General features: G+C 33.6%; 2 protein-coding genes and 1 pseudogene across 11 annotated transcripts; all 3 read right to left on the reverse strand.

Moving 5' to 3' along the window:
• Positions 1 to 460: 460 nt before the first annotated feature.
• LOC11445878 (putative pentatricopeptide repeat-containing protein At1g16830) lies at positions 461 to 8419 on the reverse strand. Of its 10 annotated transcripts, none has more exons than XM_024771515.2 (10): positions 6246 to 8419; positions 5999 to 6074; positions 5719 to 5885; positions 5487 to 5581; positions 3248 to 3355; positions 2956 to 2993; positions 2651 to 2749; positions 2182 to 2306; positions 1914 to 1976; positions 461 to 967 (listed from the first exon to the last, which is right to left on the reverse strand). In XM_024771515.2, exon 1 carries the CDS (start codon positions 8163 to 8165, stop codon positions 6336 to 6338), a length of 1830 nt encoding a protein of 609 aa, XP_024627283.1. In that variant the 5' UTR covers positions 8166 to 8419; the 3' UTR covers positions 461 to 967; positions 1914 to 1976; positions 2182 to 2306; positions 2651 to 2749; positions 2956 to 2993; positions 3248 to 3355; positions 5487 to 5581; positions 5719 to 5885; positions 5999 to 6074; positions 6246 to 6335. The 10 variants fall into 10 exon arrangements, with proteins under 10 accessions (XP_024627283.1, XP_024627280.1, XP_024627285.1 ...); XM_024771512.2 differs by having other exon boundaries at positions 1151 to 1976; XM_024771517.2 differs by having other exon boundaries at positions 461 to 1976; positions 2651 to 2730; positions 2956 to 2990.
• A 1599-nt stretch (positions 8420 to 10018) lies between these two features.
• LOC11440833 (heat shock 70 kDa protein 4) lies at positions 10019 to 12398 on the reverse strand. Its single transcript, XM_003621914.4, has 2 exons — positions 12021 to 12398; positions 10019 to 11872 (listed from the first exon to the last, which is right to left on the reverse strand). The coding sequence occupies exons 1-2, from the start codon at positions 12238 to 12240 to the stop codon at positions 10236 to 10238; spliced, it is 1857 nt and encodes a 618-aa protein (XP_003621962.2). The 5' UTR covers positions 12241 to 12398; the 3' UTR covers positions 10019 to 10235.
• Positions 12399 to 17826: 5428 nt separating this feature from the next.
• LOC11437819 (heat shock cognate 70 kDa protein-like) lies at positions 17827 to 20313 on the reverse strand (annotated as a pseudogene).
• Positions 20314 to 22155: the final 1842 nt, after the last annotated feature.

Genomic DNA, 22155 nt, shown 5'->3' on the forward strand with positions numbered 1-22155 from the left:
GAACATTATTTGATCTTACCTATCCTTTCCTTTTATTTTAGGCTAAATTTCACTTTTCACCCTCTAAGTTTCAAAATTTTGCAATTTTGACCCCCTATTAATAAAAATGGCAAAAATGACCCCCTATGTTTAGGAAAATATGCTCATTTGACCTCCTAACATAAGGGAAATATGCTTTTTGACCCCTATTTTTACAAAAAGTTGCAATTATGGCCCCTTTTTTGAGACACGTGGCATCTTCTCAGCAATTTTGGGATGAAGAGGGCCAAAATTGCCATTTTTTTAATAGGGGGCCAAAATCGCAACATTTTGAAATATAGGGGGCGAAAAGTGCACTTTAGCCTTTATTTTATTATTTTCCTTAACGACATTTTTTTTTCATTAATTGAGATTGCAGCTTTTTTTTCCTTTAGTTTTCATTGCAATGCAAATTGTTGGAACAACAACCAGTACAGAAATATAAAAGAAACGAAAGTCACAAGACTATGAGACACAATTTTTGTTCACACAGGTATATGGTGTCTACTTCTGGGACTATGGAGCAGCTATAATTCTGTTTATTTCTGTGATGACTTGGATTTTACAATGTCACAACGATGACTTTCAAACCAACTTCCTTTGCATCTTATGCGTATATATGAGCTATACTCAACACAACTCTTGAATATAATTCTTAATTTCAATCAACCAATGACATTCAAACCAACTTCCTTAGTCTCTTCAGAATTTTAACCAATTTCCTTCGCCGCTTCTGCCATAGCCTGCTTTCACAGTATTTCTGAACTTCTGAATTCTGATGGTTATCAGCAATGGAAGTCTTTGAGTTGCAGACCATTCACAAACTCTTTCGTCTAATGCCATCATAACTGGGACCCATCACTTGGCTATATTGTTTCTGTACTCTTGTCACTTTGTCCAAAAAAATTAAACTTGAACATGTTCAATTACAGCTTCTGGTTTGTATGTTCTGTTTCCAATGAAAAGGCCAATTGTTAGCTATAGCAGAGGAATATCGAAGGTGAAATGGGTAAATTTACCTCGTAGTTTCAATTTTGTCTAGCAGCAATGGTTTTTATATTACCAGCGACATTGCATCAACTAGTTGCAAAATTTTCATGCCAAATAATACTAATAAAAATGGCACCTTAACCTTGAATAGAGCAGGAAGTCTTGTGTCTTTGAACACCTCAGTGGCCTATTTCGCTTTCCCTTTATGAGAATTACTAAAGGTGAGAAAAAAATAACCCACTACATCAGATACCAAAGTTACTGCTATATGCATTCATTTTTTATTGGAGTCTCTAAAGTTTAGTTTTGTATGATTTTGCTGGTTGTCAACCAATTGGCACACAAAGTGATACCATTTACTGCCTAACATGTTAAGGTGCTGTCAGAGTTTGATTTAGATATGAGTCTACACTAACATCTTTAGTGGTAGTGGCCTCATTTGAAAATCAAGTCATCCAGTTATTATGTTCTAAAATTTGAAGGTATAGCTCAATTCCTGACATTTCTAGTACTTTTCCCACGTTGGATCAGATTCTAGGACGGCAACGGCAGTGAACAAATAACATTTTCGGCGTTTGGTTTGTGACACGACAGGCTTGATCTTTCTATGTGTTGGTATGGTCTAATATAGTTCAACTCATTTAGTATAATCTTGTTCAACGTAAAACACATCAAAAGACACGTCCTACAATTCAACGTAAAACAAAAAAGATAAAGTAATGCCTCATGTGAAAATCAATCTTATCTGTACATCTGAAATACAATCTTGTTCAGCACAACTAAAAGCAAGCATAAAAGCAAATATCTAACTCCATGATATGCACAAATAAAAGCTCTACTAGGCAACATAACCTGCCTCTGAATGTTAAAAAATTTAAATAAACGATAACTAGTTTTTCGTATACCCCATTAACAGCTCTAGTAGGTGATTTTCATATTCCTTTGCAGCTGAATCTCATGTTCCTTTCCTGAAAGAAACACAGTAAAGTCCTTGTCAAAATAGACCAGTTTGATGCAAAACCCCTATATTTCTCGAGGCTGAAGTAGTAGTTCAGTATAGTATACTTTTTGACATGGTTAACAGTTCTGACATGCAAAATCACTATCTCAATAAACAAACAGACAGACTTCAGATGGTAAAAAAAAATATCGAGAAAATTTAATACAACAAACCTCATGATGTCGATTTCTTGAGCAAACTCTATCTGCATTTCTAAACTTACATGCTCAGCCTTGAGAACTTTGATGTCTACTCCCTTGCTTCCATAGGTCAGCTCGGAAGGGACAATTAACAGTTGCTGCATAAAACTAAATAAATTAAAGTTTATGGAGCATATGATCCAATCCAAATCTAAAACTAAACAATTTTCACCCATTTTATGCAAAAGTATAGGTGCAAATGCTAATAGTGTACTAAAATATTTGTCTAAAGGTATAAAGGTAAAATACTTGAATAATTATACAGCAGTTAACTAAACGAAATGAAGTAAAACAAAACCAAAATCTTGAGCAAGATAAATTCCAATTCAATGCAGTTGCCCATTAGTATCACAAGTGAAGCTTCCATTTACTAATTGTAAGGATTTCATTGAAATTTGTAACAGAACAGAGAGACATGCTTGCTGCTATAATCACTTCTCACCTGGCCGTCAACTCGCATGCCTCCTACTCCCTTACTCCTAAATCCAAACCCTTTTAGGACATCTACTCTCTCAGATTAGCCTATATTAAATCCATAAGGCTGCATTAATTTAAGAATTTCCTCATTAATCAATCAACAACAAAATTTTACTTAATTAGGAACCTTGAAAAGAAAATAAATGTAAAGTATTAGTGTTATATTTATCAGAGTTAATCCTAATTATCAGCAGACAAATAATAATTATCAGCCTCTCAGAATGCCAAAGAGATATTAATATATTTGAAAAGCAGGTATATGGAAAGTACCAGTGTTATAGAAGAGATGAGTTAAATCTGCAGATCTACTGCAGCACATGAAAAGGAAAGGATAAGTAATCTAGATTCTAGGTCACTGTTCAAAGATATTTTCAAGGGCTAGGCATAAAATAAAAAAGCAAAACATTAGTGAATAAGACAAACTTTGAGCATCGCCTTTCAAATGGCACTCCTTCCCAATGTACCGTTTGAAGCTCAAACAAATTTTGCACTATAAAACTGAACTTAAAATGCAACAATCACTAACAAATCAACAATGCATATTACAAGATCTAAAACTTACCAAATAAAAATAACACTGATCAACTTTCAAAGTCCAGTAAAACTCATCATGTTTTCTACTAGTGTTTACAAGCCATATCTTCTTGTGGTTACTCTATAATGTCTTTGTCTGCACCATAAATAAAAGAAAAGAATAGAATAACGTCATCAATTGCATTCTAACAAATAACTCAATAAATCAATGTTAGCGGTGTATAAACAACAAATAGGTGATTCACTTTGTTAGTAGCAATATTTGAATTCCAAAGAAAGAACACTTTATTAAGAACTATGATAGAAAAGAGAGAATCTCTCATCCAAAGGTTTCCCCTTCACAATAGAGTTGATACTCTATTCCCAAACTTTACAATATTCAAAATATGCTCTACTCTATGAGTTCTCTTATTTATACACATCTCTCTAACTAATCCAAATAACTAACTACCTCTTTACAACATTAACTACTCTAATTGGCCATGATTCTATATCATAACAAACTTGCTTTGGCATCTCAAGCTATATTGAATAGGTGAAGCTAATTAAGTAAAACGATGTGAATGTGGGAACACTCCAACTGGGTTGCACAACACAACACTACCAATATACATTGCACAATAAAATCGCAAACTGAATCTCAATTCTCTTTGTTCGTAGAAATGATCATACCAACATATGGATCTCAATTCTCATGTAAATAATAGGTGAATATATAAATAAATGGTGTTTTAGAATATTAAACATTTTTCATGTGCAATATTCCCTCTACGACAGCATACCTAAATCTGTATTCATTATTCAAACTACTCTTACATGTAACAAAAAAAGTATAAAAGCTAAAAGGGGGCTGAAACGTTCAAATTGATAAAAGCATATAGTTGCATTCTTGCTTACGTTGACTCTTAGCTAAGGATCTATTAGCTCTTCAACTGTTATTTGTCTTTTAGCTGTTACAGATAATCTATCGTTCTTGCTTATATACTGTCTCTTTGGTAAAGGTCTATCACTATGGGATGTTGAATCAGATATCATGCATAGCCCAAAATCCTTCATGAGAAATACTGACGGCCCAATCTGTTAGGTGACGTCACTGGGCCTTAGCCCCAACCCATTGGTTTGCTTTCCATCTTTTACCCTGGTTTTTTTTCCATCCCCTACAACTCTCCATTCAGCCGTCCCACTCTTCAACCTTCTTCTTTTTCACAAGCGGCTGTATCACAGTTCAGTTTTGCTTTGCTGCTTGTCTGTAAGAAATACAAATGCATATAAATCACGATTATCTTCATCTTCGACATTCTTCTTCATAGATCTTTACTTCTTTCATTTCTTCTCCTTCTTCTCTTCGACCGTGAAAAATGTAGCAGCTGTTTTGTCCCCTGCACCGTCCGAATCTGTCACAGCAATAGCGGCCGCAACCACCACGTCACCCATCTGCGCTGCTCTGACGCGGATGGGCGCAGGGAATTCATTTTTTCTGTGCCGCGCCGCTATATTGGCCGCACAAAGTGCTTTTGATAACAGTGTGAAGGAGATGAGAAAAAATAAACCACTACATCGGATACCACAGTTACGGCTACATGCATTCATTTTAGCTGGAGAATCTAAAGCTTTATAGTGTAATATGATTTGCTGATTGTCATCCAGATATAGACACCAATTGGCATACAAAGTGATACCATTGTCTGCCCAACAACATGTTAAGGTGCTGTCAGTGTTTGACTCAGATATATGAGTTTACACCTAACCTCTTTAGTGGTTTTGGTCTCTTTTGAAAATCAAGTCATCCAGTTATAATGCTCTAAATTTTGAAGATATAACTCAATTCCTAAGATTTCTAGTATTTTTCCAATGTTGGATTAGATTCTAGGACATCAATGGCTGTGAACCTAATAACATTATCAGCCTTCGGGTTCTGACATGACAGGCTTGATCTTTAACTTCAAATGGGTTGGTATGGTCTGAAATAGTTAAACTATTTCTAAATCTTATTTTGAACATGCCTATCTTCTTAGAAACAACAAGCTCAAAGAATTTTGCATGAACAGATTACAGATGGGTCGCTATTCTTAAACTTCAGGTATTGATTCTTATGGAAAGAGTTGTTTTCATTACCAAAAGTAGTTTTCATCTTTGAAACAAAATTATTATATATTCATAATAACAAAATAAAAGAAGCTTATATAGCCAGAGCAAATTACCACTAGTGATTACTTTAATAACTTATCATACATACGTGCTAAAAATATCAACAGCATAGAACTTACCAAAGAACCACTAAGGAGGCCCTTTTCTTGGAAACCATAGCTTAATGCATCAAGTTACTTGAAGCTCGCCACTGCTTAACTCGGCTGTCGTTTACCTAAAACCAAAAACCTATCAGCAGACCAGGTGGAGTTTAGAAAGGTTTTCACTAGAGACAGGAACAGCGAAAACAAAATCACTTCCAGGAATGGAAAGTAAAGATTGCTAGGTATCGGGTGTGACAGAGAATATAACCTCTTGAGATGGTTCCTTCATGCTTTAATCATCTTTGTCATTGGATATGGGTCCACCATCACATGGACAGCATGGAAGTAGCAACATCTTGGGAATTAGGATACTGATCTAATCAGAAAGGAGGCAAACATTCATGGGATACGAACCTTCCTTCCTTATAGAGTAACCTAATTAACAAAATTTAACACAGAAGCCTATTAATCCATGATGTGAAACAAACTTGAAATTTTGAGGCTTATTGTAAATCAAAGTAATGTACAGTACATACTATCAAACTTACCATGATATGTTCAAACTCTGGAGTTCCAATCAAACATGTCCTTGAAATCAGCCACCACTAAATCAATGTGTGCAATCTTGCAAAAACCAGACCAAAAACAATGGCAAACAATAAGGGGTAGAAACACAGGATACATGAAGACACAGGCACTCCAACAGATTATTAGCCGGAAAATAATAATATGTATCCCTCCTTGCTGAAAAAATACAAATTAAGAATACAAGACATTATAAGTGATAACTAGTACCAGTTTGTGGATAGCTTGCTGAGTTTTATGATATACGGATTGAATGAACCTTCAATCGGACGTCGACTACAACATAGTAACAATAAGAGCTCAACAAACTGACACAGCTACATCTGACATATCTTCAGAACTGGAGTTGCATTCTGTATCAACTTCAGCACAATGTTTAGAATTTGCTTTTACATTTTCAGTATGCAACACCTTGGAAGATAATAAACCCAAATCTCTCATCTCAGTCAACAAATTCCAATTGCATTGAAATTTACGCAAGTTGAAGAAATTTCTGTCACTCAACTTGATCCTTGAATCAATCATATCTTGCAGCAACTGTTTAACCATTTGAAGGTCTTTTACTTCAAGCGAACGGAAAAGAATCATATTAAATGTCTGAAAATTAGGTTCCAGACCATTTTTCTTCATCTGGTCATACAATGTTCTGGCCTCTAAAGTTCTTCCACTTCTAAGATGTGCATCGATGCCAACACCATATGCTATACTGTCAAGAGGATATTTCTTAACTGCTTCGGATATAAAAACATCAGAAGCCTGTTCATACTGACCAGCCTTTTTAAGCTCATTCGATATCACAGTATGGATGTGAACATCATCTGTGTGATCCATCGTAACAGCACGCCACACTTTAACTGCTTCATCATTTCTGTTTTCAGCACAAAGTGCACTTAGTAGCCCAGCAAAAGTATATTTATCCGGCTTAAAACCTTCAGAAATCATACGTTCATAGAGTTCAAGAGCACGAGAAGAATACCCAGCCTTAACATAGGAGATTAAAAGAGCATTGCAGAACACTAAATCACGACTTATATGTTTGCAATGTTGAACTAATTTGGGTAAGAGATCAAACTGTTCAGACCGACAGATTGCAGACAATAATGAAGTAAATGTATACTTATCAGGTTTAAAGTTTTTTTGCTCAAATACTCTAATTGCCTCCTCGTGCATTCCGGACTTTGAAAGACAATCAATTAACATATTATAAAACACTAAATCAGGGACTATACCAACAGAGTTCATTTTTTGCTCCAAACGTAAGGCAAGAGTCACATCGTCGGATTCCATTACCGCCTTAATTAAAGGCGTATAAGTAACAGAATTAGGAGAACAACAGCTTTGAATCATTTTGTCGAACAAATCGTCAGCAACATCAAGCTTACCCAATTTACAGAAGTGATGAATCAGTACAGTCCAAACATTAACAGACAATTCAATCCCTAAACCAATCATTAAACCCAAAATCTGATAAACTTGCCGAAACGCATTCATCTTACAAAACGCATTCAGAACCGCACTAAAAGTAGACGCATTAGGACAATAACGCAACCTTAACATTTCTCTAAGAACATACTTAACATTAACAATGTCATTGAAATTGGAAAGGTGAAAAAGCGCAATGTTGAAAGTAAGGAAATTAGGCGATCTCGTTTCTCCGAAAATCTTAAAAGCGTTTTTCGGTTGAGAAGCTTTAAACAGAGACTCCATGAGTAAATTCGAAGCAAAGGTTTTACTCGAGATTTGAAAACCGTGAAACTCAACCATGTAATCACAAGTTTTGATAAGTAATTCGTGGTTACCTGAACGGGAGAAAATTCTTAATAAGTTTATAAATGGATTAGGGTTTATGTTTATTGTAGAGAGGTTTATTGAACCAATTGATACTAACTTGGAGAGGATTGTTTGATGGGTTTTATAGTGATGAATGACGCGGGCGAAGACCGGAAGCATTTGATTGATGGCGAATGAGTTGGGTTTGGAGGAACGAAGGAAACTGCCGAGTGTTATTAAATCAAAGGGGAGTTTTGGATTGACATTAGTTTGGAGAGGGTGTGTTGATAGCATTTTGAAGAAGAGTGGAATGAAACGGTGGTGTTGTGGCCGTAATGCTATTGAGAAAATGGTGTTCATAAGAGGGAATGAAAAAAAATGAAGAATAACAAGTTTGTAACTAACTAACTGCTGGTAATGACGAGGTCCGGAGGTGTTTTCCGGAAAGTGCGGTCCACGGCCAACGCATGACAGATTGGATGGACGGCGGTAGACAGTGGTCGACACACGACGTAAATGGCGGCGGCGGTGGCCACAACCAGGGGTTTAATTATTTGAGAGAAGGGGGTTTAGGAGACGATCTGCGGACTTGGATCCCCTCCCTTCTCTACTGCTCTCTCTCCTGTACAATTTTTATAATAGGATTTAAAACTATATGTTAATGAAATTGTGAATAAAAAATAAAGAAAGATATGTGTTCAAAATTTGATTATATTAAAATGAACCCGCAATGCTATTTTTTTTAAGCGTGTTAGATTATTTTTTTGCTAGATTTTTAGAAATAAAAAAAACTATTGAGGGACTAAAGCGTAGATTTTAATTTAAGAGGGGAGTGAAATGAAATATTTTCTAATATGTTTTGAATAAGAGGGGAGTGGAGTATATATTTTAACATAAAAGGGGAGGGGAGTGTAATTCAAACATCTTTGACGGGAGGGGAGTGTAATTTACTCAAATATTAACTCATAACTTATCACATTTTATCTAAATTTTACACATGTAATCTCAATTGAAAAAATAATTATGAATTAAATACAATTTTTTGTATGTCATTCCATATATTTGTTTGAGTGGATGAGAAAGTCTAAGTTGATCACTTGAATAAGAAATGTTTAAAGATAAAAGTAAAAAAATGGTGTGATTAATTTATTTCTCTTTTAATTTTTGTGTGTGTCCAAATACTTTTAGTTTGGTGTTGTGATTATGTTAGATTTTTCATTTTATCAAAACCATGAAATTGGTTTTATATATTCATATATGGTGAATTTCATATCAACCAATCTAGACTTATAGTGATTGATTGATCAATTGTAACAAATCTTTATATTGAACATAAGTTTAATATCAGGAGGGTTAACAGATGAAGGGCATAGCATAACGTCCCATGTTTGATTTTTCTCTTTTCCCCTAGTTATAGAAGTTTGGGTTTTATAGTTTCTTGCCAACGTTATGCTGTATAGCCTGTTTATATGAATAAGGATTGAGAACATATGCTAAAGTTGCTTTCAGAGATAAGGGTTTAGAATAATCATACTTCTCTGGTGGTTTACGATCAGAAGTACTGCGAGGTAAGATGGTTGGTTCTTGTTGAAATGTCGGATCAACATCTAGAGAATGATCGGGAGGAGGTGGTGGAACAAATGAATGTCTTTGATAGACCAACAGAGGTTGACATGTTTGTTCTCTTGTAAGACTATTAAAAAATAACGGCGAAAGAGATTTGGATATAGAAAAATGACCGTCTTGGTTAATAGAAAAAAAAAAATTATTTTAATGTAAGATGGCATTTCTTGAAACTCCAATCCTATGGAGATTAGGATCATAGCATAAAAATCATTTTTGATGGAAATTAGGATGGTCTGTACAAAATGGATTAATTTTCTGCAATTATAATCATGGAGTGTGCATCTGCAAATGAGTCGATTTGTACAGAACGATGCATGAACATTTTTATGCCTCAATTCGGTTTTTTCTGATAAAATATTACTATATGATTATGAATTCAAACATGGTCATGCCTAATTAATTAGCTTCATATACTCTATGCAAAATTATTACGAGAGTATAGCCTTTGGGATGATTCCTACCAAGGAACATTAGACAATGCCAATTGTCAACATTCAAAAATCAAAATCTCATCATGCAGACCAAGAACACTGTTGTCGAACTCTATTTCGGATGTAAATAAAATCAAAACCATATAATGAGATCCATAACATCAAATAGAATTCGGTTAGTTTGAAGATCAATCTCAAGTTTAATGATACTCAAAATAACAAAAGATAAACTAGCCCACTATAGCATATTTTACCAAAATGATAAAATATGTAATCAAAGAAACAAAATAAGTAGGTCCACAGTTATAGAAACGGATGCAAAGAAAATTGGTAAAAAACTACTAACTATAACTAAAACAGTATCTTAATCAACCTAACCATTTTTTTTCATGCCCAAAGTAGATTCAGTGATGCTCTCAAGCTTCTTCAACATGTTCACAAACACATATGTTTCTTCATTCTTGTCACCATCAAGCAAATATTCACATTTTGTAATTAGGGAAGTGATCTTATTTTTGCTTTGCGTGGGAAGCAAAGAACTAACATTCGTATCCTTCATAACTTTCTTCACATTGTAGAGATAGTCATCCAAAGCATTTATTGCCTCAGATTTCTTCTTGAACTTTATGTCTTCTGCTTTGAAATTCTCAGCTTCTTGAATTATTCTCTTAATTTCATCAGTTGATAATCTTCCAATTTCATTAGTTATGGTAATATCTTTCTTATTCCCAGAGGTTTCATCCTCACAAGAGACGTTCAAAATTCCATCAGCATCTATTGTAAAGCATACTTTGTGAGGAAGGCCTCGAGGTGCACGAGGAACTGAGAGATTAAAAAAACCCAACAAGTTGTTCTCACTGGCTTTCATTCTCTCACCCTCATAAACCTCATTCAAGACATAGCTTTGGTAATCATCACAAGTTACATATGTTTGAGTCCTTTTGACAGGAATGGAAGTGTTCCTTGGAATCAGTATATCCATGATATCTCCACTAACTGAGGTACCAAGAGACAGAGGTATAACATCTCGCAGCACCAAGTTCGGAACAGTCTTAATGCCTCCGCTCAACAAAGCAGCCTGGACAGCAGCACCATAAGCAACAGCTTCATCAGGGTTGATGCTTTTAAAAATATCCTTCCCCCTGAAAAAGTTTTGCAGCAGACTCTGCACTTTGGGAATCCTAGAAGAGCCACCAACTAGTACAACATCATCCATACTACTACTGTCCATCTTAGCATCATTAAAACAACTCTTAACAGTTTTCATACACTTTTCAAAGAGGTCCATGTTGAGTTGCTCAAACTTGGCCCGAGTGATTGATGAACAGAAATCAACACCCTGACATATAGCATCTATATCAATTGTGGCTTCAGTGTCGTAAGAAAGCGACCTTTTTGCCCTCTCGCATGCAGTTCTCAACTTCCTCAGAGCTTTTGAATTTCCACTAATGTCAACTTTGTTTTTCCTCTTCAATTCATTCACAAAATGATTCACCAACCGATTATCAAAGTCCTCTCCTCCAAGGTGAGTATCTCCGGCAGTGGCCTTGACTGTAAAGGCATTATTCTTCAATGTAAGGAGAGATACATCAAAAGTTCCACCACCAAGATCAAAGATGAAAACTTTTCTCTCTTCAACACAATTAGCTCTCTTTTGAAGGCCGTATGCAAGAGCAGCAGCTGTAGGTTCATTGATTATCCGCATTACATTGAGGCCAGCAATGACACCAGCATCTTTGGTGGCTCTTCGCTGTGAATCATTGAAATAAGCAGGTACTGTAATCACTGCATTTTTGACAGGTGACTCCAAAAATACTTCAGCGAACTCCCGCATCTTTGTGAGGACCATAGCTGATATTTCTTCAGCAAAAAAGTGTTTCTCTTCCCCCTTACACGTCACGACAATCATGGGTTTATCATTAGCATCAGCATTTACCTTGAAGGGCCACAACAGTAAATCATTCTGAATAACAGAATCACTATATTTTCTTCCAACCAACCTCTTAGCATCTGCATTAAATTTCGTAAATTTTAGGAAATAGAAACGAGTACAATAATTAAAAAGAACAAAAATGTAAACGTTATAGAGAACAAGAACATATTTAACGCTAACTAAAGAAGATTAAACAGTGCTGGAACAAAAGAATAAATGAATTACCAAAGACAGTGTTTGTTGGGTTAGAGGAAGCTTGATTTTTGGCAGCATCACCAATCAATCGTTGAGAATTACTAAAACCAACACAAGAAGGTGTGGTTTTGTTTCCTTGATCGTTGTGTATGATCTCCACACGATCGTTTTGCTCCTGCCACACTCCAACACATGAGTAGGTCGTGCCAAGGTCAATTCCGATAGCAGCTCCCTCATATTTTTTTGCCATTGTTTCAAGTGAATCAAACTGTTTGTACAGAAGATTTGAATTAAATTCATACTTTGGAAAAGATATAGCACTGTTTTTCTAATTGGTTTTGAATCTGTGGTATATGAACATTAGCTATGTGCATATGTGACAGGTGAATGTATCTTGTTTATATAAAACGAATTTAATCTTCCTATCAGAACTGAAAGCCTTCAAGTGATAGCTAATGTGATATGTCCTATCCATTAATTTTCCTTCTTCAATGCGACTAGTTTTTTTTTTCTTTTGAAAATGTTATTTTGACACAAAAAGTTGATGGTCGACATGGAATATTAAACGATTTTGAAATTTTATATTAGTTTCTTCTATCTCCTTCAATCAAATACACACTCTAGTCACTATTATAAGCAAAAATGTACACACTTAGATGAAAATGTTGATTTTTGCTTATAATAGTGACCAGATGGTGTACACACTTGGATTGCGTATTTTTTCATATACCGTGTATGACCACAATATGAATTTTTCTGATTAAATCATTGCTCATCATAGTTCTTACTAAAATGGTAAATTATACCAAAACTAGAGAGTAAACTGTTATTTCGATCCATGAATGTGTGAGGTGATGTCATGATGATATATGAATGTATCAAAATTGCAAGTACATTCAGAGTGTCTCCTTTGTTTGTAATTTTCCGAACTAAATAGACTAACTAAAGACGCGTTATATAACTAAAATTACTAACTAAAAAGATATCTGAGGACGTGTTAGCAATTTTGATACATTCAAAGAACTTTCAACACGTCACACATTCAAGGATCAATACGACGGTTTACCTAAAACAAGATCATCAATTTCAAACACGAGTTCACCAAATGAAAGTGACATATCAAAATAATACCTAGGTCAACCAGAGTTGCTTAAAATTCCAAAATAAATAAGAAATGATACAAAAAACTACCACAGACAGATTTAATGTATAATATGCATATTCTATTTAATCACGGCAATTTCGGTTTCTTGGAAGAAAAAAAGAATTTATTAAAATTCTTCGCTAATAACGTATGAAGAACTCTAGTAAGAGTGAAAGGAAGAAGAAAGGGTTTACCTTTTTCTTGTTGATTTCAACTCACGCTGAAGAGTGAAGGGTCAAAAATGTTGTTTTCTTGAACTTATGTGCACTTTGTTATGTTGTACGAAAAATGCGCAATCGTGACGCGCCGTGCCAGATTTTGATTTTAATTGTTTAGACTTTTTCAACACTCTTTTTAACGATTACTTTTTATTAGATGAAATTAATGTATGTTCCACCATTTAAGTCGAATTCATTTTTAAAGTGGAAGACTCACCTTTTTAACCAATAAAGAAGTGAGTGTTAGAAAAGAGTGTTGCTAGCACTTCTCATTCAACATTTTTATCTTATTTAGTCGTGCTAATCGGTACCTCAAACATTCGTTAAACATACCAAAAAAAGAAAACATTATTAATAAAGATTTTTTTTGACTTTTTATGAATTAATTACACCATTTTCAAAGCATTAATTACTATAAAATTTGATTTCTTTTTTATTATCTTCGGGGCACTGGTTAGCATTATTATTTTTTTCTTTCTAATTTGCTCCTATAACTATTTTTTTTTTTTTATTACAAAAGTTTCAATTTGATTCTTAATATCTATTTTTTGTCAATCATTTTGGTCCTAGTTAATTTTAACTTCTTCAAAAAGAAGATTGTTGGATAAATGACGTCTACGAGATCTGATGGTGTATCATCAACACTTAATTAATTTTTTTTTTTCCATCTTATTTCCTCATCTTCATTTTTATATAACCTTTATCATCTTCATAAAAAAAAAAAAAAACCAATTTTTTATCTCTTAAAAATTCATCAATTTAACTTTAACAAAAACCATATAATCAAACTCTTAAAACTAGAGTTGACACTACCACCATCATCTAACTCTGAATCAAAACTACCATACCACTTTCTTCAAAAAAAAAAAAAAAAAACTACCATACCACCATACATCATTATCAACACCATGTGGAACTTGAGCTAACTCGTAAGCAACCCCATTATCTTACCTCCTATTAAACTTGACATGAGAGTTATAAAATCTACTTTAAAACAACTATTTACACGCAAATATGATACAATCAAACTCACTAATATCATCTACGCATGTTCTAAAAGCATCTACAACCTTTAATAGTGAATAGTAGCCTTTAATGACAAAGATCTCAGACATTATCCTTAAAAAAAGCGATGATAATTCTAAGGCGATGATAATTCTAAGTTGTTTGGTTAAGAGTAGACGGAGGAATAATGTTATCTTAAGCATTGCAATTAACGAAGAAAGGGTGGAAAGGATGAATGAAATTAAAGTTGAGGTCTTCAACCAAATTAACAATTAGTTTGAGAAGAAACATTTGCATAGTCCTGATCATGTGTGAGATATTCTTTTATGGTCACAAGACCAAATCAATAATGTTTGAACACACACGTAAAAAGATTCTCCTCAAAATATTCAATCATTATTTTTTATCAATTTCCTCCTTATTATTAAAAAAATACTTCTTTATGTGTGTGACCAAACACTATTTCTTTGATCCTATAACCATATTAAAATTTCTCATCATGTATACTACATATTTCAAAAGTATATCAAAGACAAATGGAGTCTCTTTAACTCAACAATTTTTAATGGAGGAAATTAAACAAGCAGTGTGGGATTGTGATAACTTGGGAAGCTTAGGTCTTGTTAAAATGTGCTGCATATTTCTAGAATTCTCTAGAATGCATTAGTAGTTTATAGAATGCTAAGAATTGATGTACATGTCTAGATCTCTCTAGAATAGTTTAGTATGTTTTAGAATTAATTAATACTACACATGTAGTAGGAAATGTCATGAAGAATCTAGAAAGAACTATATAGAACATGACATCCACACTATAAATAGGCAAGCATGTACTCATTTGTAATCAATCCAAATCAATCCAATTTGGAGAGCAATGCAATCTATTCTTGCTCCAAGTCCTCACACTACTTACTATTATATTTCAACTATCAACTAAAGCCTTCTTCACTATCCAACTACACTCTTAAGTATCACTACTATTTAAACTACCAACAAGTCTGGATGAGATTAATTTTGGATTCTTAAAATATTTTTGGGTTCTTTATGGATTTTTCATATCCAAGGAAGGTTAGTCCATGATTTGAATAATGTTTTTATTGCTCTGATTTCTAAGGAGATGAATTCACACTCTTTGAACGTGAATTTTCATAAAAGTTTGCTGATGAGTGGGTATTAACGTCGATAATTCTTGATTGAATGACACTGCTTTAATGTTGAATTGTGTGGGTATGAATTCTTTTAAATATTCCGGGTTGTCAATTGGAGATAATCCTCATAAATTATCGTTTTGGAATCATTTGGTTGATTGTATAACATACATGTTGACTTTCAGAGAGTGTTGTAATTTATCTATTGGAAGTTGCCTTATTTTCTTGAAAATTGTAGGCTAAATTACCTTTTTCGTCTTCTAACTATTTAGTTGGTATCGGATTGGTCCTCTAACTAAAAATTGATTTATTTCAGTCCTCTAAGTTTCTCACCGTTACTACATTTAGTCCTTTCTGTTAGTTTTATTCAAATAAACGTCAGAGTTTGTGTTGTGTGGGTCTTCTAACTTTATTTATTAGCATCATTTTGGTCATATTCCTTGTTAAGGTATTATGATTAAATATTGACGGATATTACTGGTAACTGTTATGGTTCATATGTATGTGTGAAATAGGAGGTCAGATATCCATATAACACAAACCCTAACATTTATTTGAATAAAACTACAGAAAGGATTAAATGTAGTCACAGTGAGAAACTTAGAGGACCAAAATAAATCAATTTTTAGTTAGAGGATCAATCCGATACCAACTAAATAGTTAGAGGACCAAAAATGTAATTAAGTCAAAATTGTATTAACCTCATTGTCAATGTATTTTCTCTCCTTTTCAAAACTCCTTTAGATACCATCTTTAAAATTGAATCTTTATTTAAATCTTTTTTATAGTTTGGGAGTGAGTAGGCTCATAAAATTCATTGGGACAAAGTGTGTATAGCATAAAAAAAAAAAATAATAAAAAAAAAAAACGGGGTTTAGGTGTTAGAAATTTAAGAGCTTTTAGTTTAGTTCACTTAGAAAACCGGTGTTGGAGGAGGTTAAGGAAAGAAAATGATAGTCTTTGGCGTAAAATCAATATGGATGACTTGTTTGTGGATTATTTAAAAGTTGCGAAATCAAATTATTTTTGGTAATCATGAGAGATTTAAAGGTTCTCTTGTTGATTGATTTGGTGAAGCTTTTGGCATGGTCTTAGATTGTAACTCAAACTAAGGATCACTCCTACAATTTCTATCAACGGAGTACTCAAATGCTTAGCTACTTAAGTGTTACTATTTTTTAACTTTTTGTGGTTTGATTGTTCAGGATTACATATTCCCTTTTTGGGCTTTAAATAAAATATACAAAGGAAATATTGGTATGATTCACTTTAAAATTATTTTAAGAAATTAGTCTCACCAATATTATCCTTGTTTTCCATATCTCGGATGAACAAGCACGAATCTAGTGTGGGGATAATGGGTCAAGCGACCCCACTTGCCTTCATATTGTATTGTATTTTTAACCCAAAATAAGATATATATCGTTTGATCCCTTTTTATATAGGATTATTGTCTTCACATAGTCTATTTATTCGCTATAAAAAATTACAAAACTAAAAAGGATCCTAATTAGTGTTCTAAGAACACTAGTTAATAAATCAAAAGAAGTAGTTTTTTTTTTTTTTTTTTTTTATGAAAAGTTGTTATAATTATTATGTTGATACAAATAATGCTTATTTTTAAGATAAAATTTTCTTTTATGAAATCTTTAATCAATTATCTCAGAGCATATCGTTGGCAAGACCATACAACTACTATTATAATATAAACTATTCTTATATTTGTTGAAAAAGGTTGTGACTGACGCTACGTTGATGGTGAAAAAATAATTGATTATGGTTATATTTTTTATACTCTGCTAGAAATGGACAAATACTTTTCGTATGCTTACGTGTTTATAAAATTTTATATAAATTTTTATGATATAACTTGACCCCACTTATTAAAATTTCTGGACCGTCAATGCGGATGAATGAAACTCATAAGCAAGGGATTAGAAAGAGAAGGTAATTTAATTAATGGGAGAAACTCAATTTGTTAGAGTTTAGTAGTGATATTTTGAGGTTACTGTATGAGTTTTATAGTAATCCATAACATTAATTTTGGTATATACTTCAATGCTTAAAATTTATATATACATTATACCGCCATTCAAGATTTTTGGATCCGTCACTGCTCATAAGGGTATATCCCTAAGGTAATTGTTACAGGAAAGATGTGCAATTAGTGGCCAAGTAAGAAAATTAGGAGCAATATGAAAGATTTAAGTATCAAAATGTGACATCAGAAATTCAAAACAAGCAGAAGCAACTCCAACATTATACACAAGGAAACAAATCAAATAGCAAAAAATAACTAAAGAATCCAAATCACTTTCCCCATCAGATTAACCTTGGTTGATCTTGTTCATGGAAGATTCAAAGATGCTCTCAAGCTCCTTCAAAAAGTCCACAAACACAAATGCATCTTCCTGTTGGTTGTTATCAATCAAACTTTTTCCCTTTATCATTGCAGAATTGATATTCATTTTGTCTACAGGGGCGAGCTTGGAATTAACACAATCATCCTTCATTACTTTCCTCACATTGTAAAGATAATACTCCAAAGCATTTCTTGCTTCAACTTTTTTTCTGAACTTCATGTCTTGAGCCTTGAAATTGTCAGCTTCCTGGATCATTCTCTCAATTTCTTCCCTTGATAATCTTCCATTTTCAATAGTTATTGTAATTTCATTCTTACTACCACTGGTTTCTTCTGTTGCAGAGACGTTTAATAAACCATTAGCATCTATAGCAAAGCATACTGTAAAAGGAAGGCGACGGGGAGCAAGAGGAACTTTGAGATAAAATAAACCAAGCAAGTTGTTCTCACTCGCAATAATTCTCTCACCCTCATAAACATTAATTTGGACTGAAGATATATTATCTTCACCGGTAGAATAAACTTGTGTCTTCTTGAATGGTACAGAAGTATTCCAAGGAATCACCACACTCATAATATTTCCGTGTATAAAGATACCAAGTGACAAAGGGGTAACATCTCGTAGCACCATGTTTGGGACATTCTTATTGTCTTCACTCAGCAAAGCAGCCTGGACAGCTGCACCATAAGCAACAGCCTCATCAGGGTTAATGCTCTTGCATAATTCCTTCCCCTTAAAAAACTCCTGTAATAGCTGTCTCACTTTAGGAATCCTAGAAGAACCGCCAACAAGGACAACATCATCTACACTACCCTTGTCCATCTTAGCATCAACAAGACAACAATTAACAGTGTCCATACACTTTTCAAAGAGGTCCATATTCAATTGCTCAAACTTGGCCCGAGTGATGCATGAACAAAAGTCAATACCTTGATATAAAGCATCTAGGTCAATTGTGGCCTCAGTGTCGTATGAAAGTGTCCTTTTTGCCTTCTCACAGGCAGTTCTCAACCTCCTCAAGGCTTCTGGGTTCCGACTAATATCCTCATTGTTCTTCCTCTTGAACTCCTTCACAAAGTAATTCACCATTCTGTTATCAAAGTCTTCACCGCCTAGGTAAGTGTCTCCAGCAGTGGCCTTGACATCAAAGACCTTATTTTTAATTGTAAGAATAGACACATCAAAAGTTCCACCGCCAAGGTCAAAGATAAAAATATTTCTCTTATCAACCAATTAGCTCTCTTTTGAAGGCCATATGCAAGAGCCGCCGCAGTCGGTTCATTGATTATCCGCATGACATTTAGACCGGCAATTTCACCTGCATCTTTTGTGGATCTTTGTTGTGAATCATTAAAATAAGCAGGTACAGTAATCACTGCATTCTTAACAGGTGACTCCAAAAATGCCTCTGCAATCTCTCGCATCTGTGAGAGGATCACAGATGATATTTCTTCAGCAACAAAGTGCTTTTCCTCACCCTTGTAGTTCACAAGAATTGTCGGTTTGTCATTAACACCGGAAATGACCTTAAAGGGCCACAACAGTAGATCATTCTGAACAAAGGAATCACTATATTTCCTTCCAATTAACCTCTTTGCATCTGCAAAAAAAAAAGGGCACATTTACTTCCTATTTTCATTTTCATATCAACTAATAAACACATGAGAGCATAGATTCAATATTTCACTTGTCATTCTCTTCTACAATTTTTGTAACATATTTGACATTTTTGGAAGTTTTGAAAATGGTAAAACATAGTTGTTATGGTTTCTGAAAAAACATTTTTTCTAGTTTGCCTTCTATCTTTTATCTAGCACAATTATTAACTATGAGTATATCAAACCCATGTTAGCAATTTAAAATGAATACCAAATATATGTTTTTAGAAAGTAAACAAGCCCTAAAATGGTGATCTATAATATGTTGTACTAATTAAAGTAAAGAACAACACACAAAAAATCAAAATTATAATAATAACTAAAAAAGTTTAAACAGTGCTGGAACAAAAGAATAAGTAAATTACCAAATACAGTGTTGATTGGGTTAGAAGAAGCCTGATTTTTGGCAGCATCACCAATCAGCCTTTGGGAATTTGTGAAAGCAACACAAGAAGGTGTTGTTTTGTTTCCTTGATCATTGTGAATGATTTCCACACGATCGTTCTGCTCCTGCCATACTCCAACACATGAGTAAGTCGTGCCAAGGTCAATTCCGATCGCAACTCCCTCATATTTTTTTGCCATTGTGCTTCAAGTGAATGAAACCGTTTGTAGAGAAGATTTGAATTGGCTTCAAAATTTGGAAGATATATAGCACTGTAGTGTATAGTAGTATTTTGGAAAGGTTTTGAATCTGTAAAATCTGAATATTAGCTGAATCTGAATGTGCAAACATGAATGTATCTTCGTTACATAAAATGAATTTTTATCTTCCTGTCAGAAGCCATGACTTCAGTTCACCAAAATAAACTCATACACAATACATATACCAAATTAATACCCAGGTTAACCAGTTTACATAAATAAAATTCCAAATAGGAGAAGACTCCCCAAGATAATATGATACAAAAACTCTTCAAAAAAATGTGAAAGACTTCTCGATATTTTCATTTATTCCCCTTCCCCAAACTCCCAAAGAGTGCCTAGGAGACCTTAACACAAGTACTTTAACCAAAACTTAAATCATTAGGAATAAGGGTCACGTCTCTGATATATCCAACATTTTCTCCATTTTTAGTTGATGTGAACTAACCACTCAACTTTAATTCCAACACCCTACTCATCAAAAAATCCAAATCCACTCCGATGAATTTTTAATCCTTTTCAAAATCAACTTTAAAAAGATCAATGTCTTCTTCTTTTTTAAGCATTGCTTCAAAAATCAATCAAGTCATTTTTTTCCCCATGTAATTTAAATTTCTATTCCAGTATAATTTTACCCTAACATTTACATGCTTAACTAATAAGTGTAAATTTAATAGTTCCGTGACTTCTCGCTCTCCTTTTATTGCAATAATATATCTTTGATATCAACTGAATATCGACTGCGCGCAACCACAAAGAACAATCTTTCGTTCTAGATAGGACCGTAATAGATGGTAAAACATGGTATAATACTATTCTCGGGGTTAGATTCGAACTAGAATGTTTGATTAGGATGGAAAAAATTATTTACCATATCACTCTCCTAATAATTTATACACAGAAATGAAAAGAAAAAAAAAAACTATAGAATTTATTCAACATTCCGCGCTTTGGTTTTGCGTTGAAAATAAATATCATCAGATTGAGGAATACTAAGAACTCAAGTAACGGTAAAAGGAAGAAGCATGTTTTTCTTGGTTTTTTACTTGAGTGTGAATGAATGTGAAAACGAAAGTTTTGGATTTTTGTTCTTGATTTCAACTCACACGGACTGAAGTGTCAAAATGTAGTTTTCTTTGAAATCTTGCGCTCTTTGTGGTGTTGTAAGAATGCGCTCAAAACAATTCTTTATAAACAAGATTTTGTAGCAAAAATAAAAGAGTGAATTGGCTTTTTGTTATTCGTAAAAGATCATTAATTTGAATAAGAGTTTTGATGTAAATTAATTATTTATTTATGTGAAAAATTTTATTTGCGATATTTTAGACGATCTCAGTTATCTTATGTCTTTTAGGTGATAGACAGTTTAATATCATTGTAAAATTGAAGCGAAGTGATATTCTAAATGTATAAACGTTAAACCTTATTTTGGCAATTACAAAGTTTTTGTTGGAAATGGGCAAGCTTTACCTATAACGCATAAAGGTAAAAAATTTCTTAAAACTACACAAGGTAAGCTTCATCTAAACAATACTTTGGTAGTGCCTAATCTTAAAAAGAACTTATTATCAGTGAGTCAACTTACTAATGATAATGATTGTATTTTTGAATTTAAGTCTAATTAATGGTTTTGTTATTAACGATCAGAAACAAAGGATCTTAGCCGAAGGACATAAACAAGGAAACTTTTGAAGCTCTTACTACTGTTAAAGAAGCATCTCCCTAGATTTGGCATGCTCGCTTAGGACACCCAAATTTTAAGTTCTTGCAAACTTTAGACAACAAGCAAGTCATCAACGTTTCAAATTGGTGAACAAAAAATACTTTATGTACCAGTTGTCAATTTGGAAAACGTTGTAAACTTCCATTTAATAAATCAAATTCAACTTCACATTTTCCTTTAGAAAAAATTCAGTGATTTATGGGGACCAGCCCCCACAATTTCCTCTCAAAAGTTTCAGTATTATGTAATTTTTATTGATAA

This window comes from Medicago truncatula, chromosome 7 (genome assembly GCF_003473485.1).
Source record: "Medicago truncatula cultivar Jemalong A17 chromosome 7, MtrunA17r5.0-ANR, whole genome shotgun sequence".
Lineage (NCBI taxonomy): Eukaryota > Viridiplantae > Streptophyta > Magnoliopsida > Fabales > Fabaceae > Medicago > Medicago truncatula.